At 44.1% G+C, this 9,764-nt stretch overlaps 1 protein-coding gene across 1 annotated transcript in view; it reads left to right on the top strand.

The window, feature by feature from the left end:
* The first annotated feature begins 1,231 nt into the window (after window positions 1-1,231).
* Window positions 1,232-9,764, top strand: part of LOC134460336 (contactin-associated protein-like 5) — a 151,084-nt gene continuing 142,551 nt past the window's right edge. Inside the window, exon 1 of the mRNA XM_063212768.1 lies at window positions 1,232-1,418. Within this exon, the coding sequence (XP_063068838.1) occupies window positions 1,334-1,418 (85 nt within the window). The 5' untranslated portion in view covers window positions 1,232-1,333. The remainder of the gene's footprint in view (window positions 1,419-9,764) is intronic.

The raw sequence follows: 9,764 nt of genomic DNA, 5'->3' as shown, positions 1-9,764 counted from the left end.
ATTATGAATTATTGACTTTTTCCCTTTTTTATTTAACCGGCTCAAATTACCAGATAAGGTGGCTCAAATTAGCTGAAGCGGCTCCTTCCAAAAAAGTTGCCACATCCAGGGTTTCAAGACTTGTGGGGCCTAAATAATTATGTTATGTAATATAATTCCAACACAAAATGATGAAATATAGTAGTTATTAATTATATATACACATTAAAAGTGCATAGATGGTATTTTGTTATTTTCCCAAGCGATTTACCAAAAAGTGGCTCAAATTACCTGAAGTCACCCTATGAGGTGCAAGCACTTCTCTGGTCATTTTTCACCTTTACAGAATCAATTACCTCTGTTACAGATATATAGCTGAAGCCTTTTCTCACTCATATCCTCTGGCTGGCTGAACACAACCTCTGAAATTCGTTCACCCATCCGAGCAGCTAGGGATACCATGAGTGCACACTGGTTAAGAAAAATCTTTAACCCTCAAGAGGCCCGGTGGGATATGGCCTTGGGCTGTCATGGAAACCACCATGGGTCAGGGCGTCTATTGTTTTAAGTCTTTGTGAATGACCGTCTTCCACAGTATGATACGAAGTTGGTCGAGTTTGTCCTCGAGGCTTTATATTGAGAGCATCCACACAGTAGTGGAGTTACTTAAGGGCGCTTGATCTGTGCAAATTTTAATTACTCTCGACTAATTAGTGTCCCCAAGACGTTTTGGTATAGCCTAGTAGCGTCATTGGGGAACGGAGGAAACCTCTGAAAACCATTAGCCACTCAGGCTATTGTTTTCTCTGTGATTAATGTGTAGTATTCACTAATTAGCCGTTCTTCTGCTTGAAACCTTACATTAATGTATTCATAAACAGCGGGGAAACACTCGAATCCTCCGGGGACAATTTATTTAATGGGGTTATTTAAAACTCGAAAGGACTTCCCTTAATGTACAACTAATCGATCCGTCCAAATATCGTGAGAACTGCCCGGTTCAGTGTCTTCCAGTATCATTTCTTCAGAGGCGTGCTACCTCCCGTGGCCGATGGTCCCTCTCCTTACAGTACGTCAGTGTGGTGGGGCAGGCGGACTGCAAGCTCCAGTCTGCTGAGGTTGCAGTAAGTGCCGTGTCTTTTCACGGAGTGATAGCAGGACAGCGACAGGGTGCACTGTAGGTGTGTCTCACAATTGTTCATGCTGAAAAACTCTTATTCAAATGTTTTCGACGTCGAGATGGCGTGAAAGAGGCACGCGTAACGAACGCACCACAGAGCCGACGCGCGCAATTCATTCCACAGTGAGGAGGGAGAAAGAATAACTCTCCCTTCGGCATCCCGCTCACTTCACCATGGATTTGAGGTTAAAAAGGCAACGAGGAACACTCTCATGGCTGACACTACTTTTTTGCTGTATCGGTGGGACATTAAGCAGAGGTAAGCAACTTGCGTTTAATTCAAAATTGAGGCTACAGTCATGACTATTCTCTGCTGACTATGTTATGCCTTGGTGTCACTATATAATCGTGTGCACAAGTTGTTTTAAAACTTACTTCTCTATTTGGCCGTGGAAATGCTAACAATTGAAGACAGTTAAGGGAAACGGCGACAACGGGCTCGAGCCATTGGTTATCCCCTTGAGAAATAAATGCATATTTTGGGTCCGTGGGAGCGCCCTCAGTTTGTGGTGCAATGGGTTTAGCTGCACAAGACAGCAGTTTATTGACAACGTGTTGGGATACAATTGCTTGTAACGATTCGTCCAACAACTTTCAGCTTGCTTGGCAGAAGGAAAATAATGCGGTTTCGACCCGTATGTTTATGCAGAAAGACAACTGCAGGCAGGCGGTGTGTTCTTGTTGGATATGTCTCGTCTACGTTGGTTGCACCGAAGACATCACCATTGAAATAGTTGGAGTAAATTGCACATCTTCTACAGTGTTTGACCCTTTGTTTTTGCTACATGTAACGGGAACATATGTGGGCATCACCCCGTGGATAGAAGAGTATCTGCTGAAGTGTCCAAACGTACGCATGCAGTCAACATTCCCCAAATACGTTATTGCTTTACCGAAGCGGTCGCAGTAGCCCATGTTTTAATTAGTTTAGCGGGACGTTGATGAATACACAATTGACACCTTGTCCAGCTCTTCTTTCCTATCAGACTGCGATACGCTGGCCGTGATCGCAAGAATAGCAAGATGTTCATACTAGGCTACTGCCTTCAGACTCCAGTATTTATTGCAACTTGCAGCTCTTTCACCTGCTGATGGCAGCAGCCCATCCTGTTAATTCAGTTAGTGAGTGTCTTTGTTTTTGTGTATGGTTCATCATGACAATGTAATGTCTGGACGGGGTGTGGGTGATTTGTAAAAAGTTGGTAGCCTATTCACAGCAATCGTGGTCCACGTTGATTTATGTGAATTGCCGTTACCAACACAACTATTAATCTTTGAAACTATGTGGGTGAAATGTTTTCTTACGAGCCGTAATGACACATACGGTGCTTGTCCAGTAGTGGTCATACTTGAGCTTTTGAGAGGTGTTAAAAGATATGCTCTTCCTTGTACACTTGCCCTGTTTCTCCCGCCCTCCCTCTACGGCAGGCGTACACGCGCACACGCGCGCGCGCACACACACACACAGGCGCATTTGTATGGTAATAGACGCAGATGGCATTGAACTTTGCGGGGGTCCCTTCTCTATCACACATCAAATTCATGCATATTTGTATGCCATTGTCAGCTGAAAATATGTGTGAGCTCTTCCTCTGGCCATGACCCACTGGCACAGAGTGCGTCAACAATAGAGAGAGAGAGAGAGCAGCCATAATTTAATAACCAATGTTGTTTTATCCATGTCATTATCTTGCATATTACAGTAGTGCCGAATCATTCTCAGGTCACTGAATCTTTCTATCCATGCAGAGACAATGGGCTTGACCCATATTTGACCTGTCAACATGGATTCTCTTCTTCTCGATCTGTGCTCATTTTAAAGCCACAATATGTTGAAGTATTGTAAGTAGTGCTGCACTCTCTTACATCCTCTTTCTTACAACACAAATGCACAAACACAAAAAAGACTGCCACACTGGTTCAGACACATTTCCACACCCGAGAACATGAGTAAGTGCAAAGTGACATAAGCTCACAGCAGAACAACTCGCTTCCAGGCATAAAGTATGTTTACCGCTGCAGCGCAGCCAAACACGGTACAGTGAATGATAGCAGGGGGATTATGTAGGCCAATCCAGTCAGTAAGAAAGCACAGGACTGTGAAGCGTGGCAGCCAGTAGAAAGGTGTATGTTACTTTTTCCACTAAAGTCTTTCACTTATACCATGTTTACTACCTGTATGAGTATTTTAGCTCCGTAGAATTGCCTGTCACCACTCACAAACACTCTGCTTGCCGATAGAAAGAATTCATTGCATTCATTCTTCTGTTCAAATATTAGTCCGTTTGCTGATTTCTAAGATTGATTCTACCCTTTGAAACCATGCTAATGGAACTGGAACCTGACCCTCTGCCTTTCACGTATGGGTGGCTGGTTTATTAGGCTATCTCACTTAGTAGACTTACCTGCCTTTCAAATGGTGTGTGGGGGTAACTTTTTATTTGGATAATTGTCCTACAAACACATTGTATCTATCAAGCAGCTAGTTTGTTGATATCAGGGTTTTCATTTAGTTACTCCACACACTGACTTTACTGAATCATCATCCAAACAAGCACATAGCCTTCAAACGCAAGACTCAATCCACGGATGCCTACACTAAATCTATGGAAATTAAGTGAATTGTCAGCACGCTTTCTCTTGTTTTGCTTTTTCATTCCCATTCAACATTTTCAAGCTATCCGCTCTTCGCCAGAAGTACACATTCACTGATAATAAAATACATAATGGCAGTCAGTGTGCAAACAGAGCACTTTTATTTTATATAGTTGTTTGACCCTTTTGTCATGCACCTGTGTTTCGGATGTGCTGCCACTACCCCTTCACTTTGAAAAAAAGTCCATGCCACAAATTTGATCCAACCATCCTCTTCGATCATATCAGCTGATCATAACAAGAATTAAAAATTGTTAAGTGAGGTCATTGGTGTTCAAAGAAAAAAAAAGCATGTTTTCACTCCCTGAACCCTAAGAATCCCTGAGAACTTTGCCCTTCACGTACCATGACACACGTTTTTGACAGAAATCGTACCAGTGCGTGTAATGAACCCAGAATCCACGTCACTGGAAATCCCTAATTATTCCTTCAGCATTATTTCAGTCACACCTACAAAGGGAAACTAGTGAGTGGCATGCAATTTTGCACACTCATGTAACTTTTCAGAGCTAGGGATTGAGGTGGAGTGGGTTTGTACAGATGTAGAGTACAAGTTTTCTCTCCACGGACAGGACATGGCAACCCTGTGAACCCTAGACCAGTGGTTCTTAACCTGGGGTGTGGGAACCCCCTGAGGGTTGCGCCAGAGATTCCAGGGGGAGCGCAGAGTTTTGTTTATGTTGAGGTTGTGACTAAAATTCTGTATAGCGAACATTATAATTAGGCCAAATCAAAACCAAATTAAAACATGATTTGGTCCCCATCTTAAGTCATTAAGGTATTAATTAATGTCTCAAGCAAGAATCATTGTACTTAATTGCTTAAATCAACTTTTAGTGCGTGTGCACGAGTAGAAGTTGGGGTTGGGGGTGCACGGCTTGTCTTGTGCAAGCGTAAGGGGGTGCTTTAAGAAAAAAGGTTAAGAACCACTGCCCTAGACGAAAGGGAAAGGCAAGAAACTACACAGTCAGTCAGGCAGACACAGCATTGATCAACTTTGGCGTGGTAGAGAAATAGCCTGACAACCTCACAACACCGAAAACAAAAGATGTAGCACAGCACAACAAACAAAAATGGCAAAACGCACCTTGACACCTTCACACCCTCAACCGCGACACTGAAGAAGGCTCTGTGCAGCCGAAACGTCTGTCATGTAAGTCCCTGCAATGTTAAAATAAAAAGAAAACAACAACAAAAAGAAGAAAAATTGAGTGCGATCCATTTCCTACAAACGCACCTTTCCAAAATGAGATCAGATTTTTTTTAGAACAACACAGCGGTATACCAGGCCTGCACAGCAAAGGTCAGCACCCTGCCACACATTGCACCCTGCTGCCCTGGGTCTACTGTGCCCAATGCTGCTCTTCCAACTCCTCATGCACTTTGCTCCAGAACTCTGTGTCTGTGCCTGCAGATCCACACAGAGGAGCTGTTGCTGTATGTGAGAGTGCATGTCGTAATGCTCTTCTCCCTGCGTGTGTGTGTGTACGTGTGTAAGTGTGTGTGTGTGTGCGTCTGTACGTGCGTGTGTGTGTCTGTGCGTGTGTGTGTGTGTGTGTTTTTTGGACTGAGGTGGGTTGTGCAGGCTTCAATTCATCTCTGTTCTTCACCAGTAGTCACATGTTTGCATGAGGTGCAGTGATGCCGAGAGCACAGCACAGGGGCTGAGAAAAGACACACGAACGCACGCACACACGCACACACGCACGCACGCACGCACGCACGCACGCACACACACACACGCACACACGCACGCACGCACGCACGCACGCACGCACACACACACTCAGCCAGATAATGTATTGTGCCACTTTGAGTTTATGTCAGGTGACCTATTTTTCTGGCAATTTCTTTTGGGATTCCTGAAAAGTTCAGATAGATTATTGGCGAGGAAAGGCATGAATAAATATGTTGTTGATTTAACTTGCTAAATATTTCAAGAATACCCTGAGCTGAAGGAGAGATGAATATTTCATAAAAGGTCATCGCGCAGTAGAAAGGCAAGGCATGGACACATGTCATGGGCACGCTAAACTGTACATTATGTAAAGTGAAAGGTGAAAGCCCATTGGGAAACTCCAACTCCAACTCCCATTGTCATTGTGACACAGCACTCCACAGCACACAAGTGAACACTGCACACAACGAAATTGCATTTATGCCTCACCCGTGCAAGGGGGCAGCCCTCAGTGGCGCCCCATGGGGAGCAGTGCGGTGGGACGGTACCATGCTCAGGGTACCTCAGTTATGGAGGAGGATGGGGGAGAGAACTAGATATTTACTCTCCCCACCAACCTGGCGGGTCAGGAGTCGAACCAGCAACCTCTGGGATGCAAGTCTGACGGGTTGCCGGTTCGACTCCCGACTGTGTGTGTGTGTGCGTGTGTGTGTTAATGGGTGGCTGTGTTCACACATGTGCGTTTGTGTATGTGTTTAATGCAGTTGTGTGAAGTGCGTTTTGCATATCGGAAGTACATTCAGAATATGCAATGAGGTCTAAAGAGTCATTGTTGTGATGCACATGGAAATATGCAAATATAAAGACGACAGAAGAATCAATTAGTGAGTAGGAAGGCAGAGTTGAAATGCCAGGAGAGGTCTCTTGTTTGGCTGTGGTTCAATTCTGTGCACAGTTGGCTCCAAGCAATGAGCAGGGGTACTTACGCCTGAGAATGATATCATGGAGAGCTCTTGTGGTGCAGATTTTTTTCTTCATTTTTCTTTATCCTGCCACCTGTATGAAAAGTCTGCCACTGAACTGGCAAAGCTATAGAATCAAGAGTTGGTGTTGAAGACACATATAAGGTAGTTCGAACTGTTCAACTGTTATTTACATGTGCAATGGTGGCACCAGTGAAGCATTCCATAGTGTGGAAGTTATGGATTCAAGAGGAGACCAATGTCTTTTGAATACCAAGACATTATTTTGACTCAACAGTTCAAAGTTCCATGCACAGCTCCTAGGTGCTGGTAGATGCAGGAATGTTCAATACTTCAAAAGAAAGAAGTCTACCGCACACTTTATGCTCGTTTTATTAGAGCGAACAACGCGTTTTGCCTCAGTGCGTCATCAGGCTCGGTAGACTTCTTTCTTTTGAGACATTATTTTGACTATTAACACATTGATGACAAAAGCGCCTGCAAAAAATGCCTGCTGAATGTCTAAGCCCTTCTTTGGAAAGTTGCCCTCAACCTAAATATCTCAGGGTTTAAATGCAACGTATTTCATGTTTTTATGTGCATCAGAGGCTAAGACCCTCATCTTGCATTAGAATGTGTTCATTCAGCTGTAACATACCCACATTTTTATGAAAAAAGCTAACATCTCAAGATCATGAATGCAGCGTATACGCGTCTCCAGGCACCAAAGGGTTAATGAAGTGGTGAGTCTGTTTCAAGGTTTATATTAGTTGAATTTTTAGCAGCTTTTTGATAGGTTAATAGTTACTAGTAAGTTAGTTTTGAGTGACAACGTAGTACCAAGTGGTGTATGCTTGACAACCAAGGTCTGGCAAGCTGGCTTTCACTTCAAAGAAGTTATTCAATGATTTATACACTGTCAACATCCTTCAATGCCACGCTTTGAATGTCAGGACTCTCAATACATCAATACATTCTACAAAGTTTTGAACAACGTTGAGCTTTTTCAATCTTTGAATCATTTATTTCTGAGAAGACTTGCAAGTTAACCAAGTTTTCAGAATCATACAAATCCAGTCAGTGTGATGTTTTGTCTCTTTATAATTAGCGAATAATATATTGATAATCTTTGATTAAAATGCAGAAATGTCATCTGCAGAATTCCTCCTGGACTACCTTTCAACATGTTAAGTGAAGCTGATTGTTATATTGGATTTTGCGAATGCTCACGCGACTAGTACTAGGCCTACCTACCGCACAAGGAAACAAAGTCAGAGAAAAGTGGAGGGCTAAAACATATGGCTCCCCCTTGAATTGAGATGGTATTCTTCACAGTGTGGCTTTAAAAAGAACAAAAAAAATCAAACAGACAGATATTGTGATTGTGATTGAAGGACAGCCTTTGTGTCCTTCTCTGATCTCTGATGGTGCAGTATCAAACCAACTCACCCCAGGAAAAACTATTTGCTGGTTGCTCAGTAATTTGTGTGTGCATGTACGTACGTGTGTGTGTGTTGGGGGGTGCTTGTATGTGTGTGTGTGTGTGTGTATATGCGTGTGCGCGTGCGTGCGAGAGAGATAGAGCGAGAGAGCGAGAGAGAGGGAAATGTGACTGGACATTATGATTCACGATATGGTAGCATCTCAGAGAGCGGGGGAGAAGGGACAGTGGGAGAAAGAGGGTAATAAATCGGCCCCATATATCTTCTTCACTGTCATTTATGAAAATGTGTACCGGAGGAGTCAAAGCCTTGAATCAGACTGCTAAGAGGTCAAGGTTACAAAAAAGATACAGTATCTTGCTTGATTTTTAACCACCCAACCTCCACCGCACCACCCTCAACTCCACATTTCTCAACTTTTTTTTCTCTCCACTCACTAAACTTCAAGGTGCTAGGCGTGAATCGAGATTTATTAATCCGGAGAGCAGTATTTAAGCATCAAATTGACAGAAAACTACACCTCACGGTGGACTCACCGAGATATTCGCGTTCCCTTAATGTTTCCGGGAGCATCGCGAGTCTGAGAGGTTTGCGGGCTGCCTTTCACACTGCACAGAGTCCACGTTCTATCCACGGGCAGCAGCCATTCATTTTCATTGGAACACGGTCATTGTACGGGCACGTCTGCGCAGGGAAATAGACTCCAGCTCTATTTTCAAGGAGTATCGCGGACATGTCCGGTCTGCCGCTCGCGGGGCCGAACATGTGCCCCGCTTACACCGCGCTCCTGTGTCCAAGGCATGATCTGTTTTCATGTATTCTAACCGTTTCAAACTGATACCGGACACATTAAGCGGACGTCTCATGCTCGCGGTGTGTAAGGACTGTCAGCTGTCAGTGTTCCGGGCAGACAGCACACACCATGTGTGAGCCTAGGGCCAAATACAGTACTTTTAAAGCACCCCAAAAAAATTGATTCATTTGTCTTGTGCTGCCTGTCGCTGAAAGATAGGAGTTCTTAGGAAGCGAATCCATCACTTGACTTGCTTGGATACGACACCAGTGTGGGCCTCGGCTGCATGCATGCTCTCATCTACTGTGGCCCCCTGTGACAATATTTTCATAAATGCCACCACAGAGGGAGCAGGAGGGGGTGGGGTGGGGTGGGGTGTAGCATAATGGGCCCTGTCACATGTATATTAATGTGTCCGCTGGTAGTAAATTATCAGGCCTCTCTGATTAAATCTCCATGGGGAGATAGAGAGAGAGAGAGAGAGAGAGAGAGAGAGAGAGAGAGAGAGAGAGAGAGAGAGAGAGAGAGAGAGAGAGAGAGAGAGAGAGAGAGAGAGAGAGAGAGAGAGAGAGAGAGAGAGAGGGTGGTGGAGGGGAAGGTATGGTTGACTGCCATGTCACCTGCAGCAGCAACAGCAGCAGCATTACCCACAGTTCCCAAACAACCGCAACAACTGGTTGCTGTCAAGACTACACTTCACACAAGGCCACACCCTGTGCTAATAAATCTCTTAATGCTCCACATGCTCACTGTTGACTATTCCTGATCAGAAAATCACAGAAGGATTGTTTTCTACTTTAGCAAAGCTTTTGTTTATGTTTCCTTGAGCTAAAATGAGAGATAGGACGCAATGGGAATGTTATGACTGATCTTGCTCTGCGGTACTGTTGAGGGAATGTGCAGTATCGTTTTTATCAGGGGAAGTAATTAAAAACTGGATTCTGGCCTACATATCTCATTGCCACCTGATAGCTTTCGTTCCGTAACCTCTCCTGGCCACTAACAGATTAGCTCTGTCTCCCTTTTTGGCAGAATGAAACCAGTGGAGTTCTCAATTTACTTCACTTGTCAGTCA

The sequence above is a fragment of the Engraulis encrasicolus genome, chromosome 12 (assembly GCF_034702125.1).
Source record: "Engraulis encrasicolus isolate BLACKSEA-1 chromosome 12, IST_EnEncr_1.0, whole genome shotgun sequence".
NCBI lineage: Eukaryota > Metazoa > Chordata > Actinopteri > Clupeiformes > Engraulidae > Engraulis > Engraulis encrasicolus.
The sequence above is the reverse complement of the archived record's forward strand: the minus strand, read 5'-3'. Positions and strand labels throughout refer to the sequence as shown.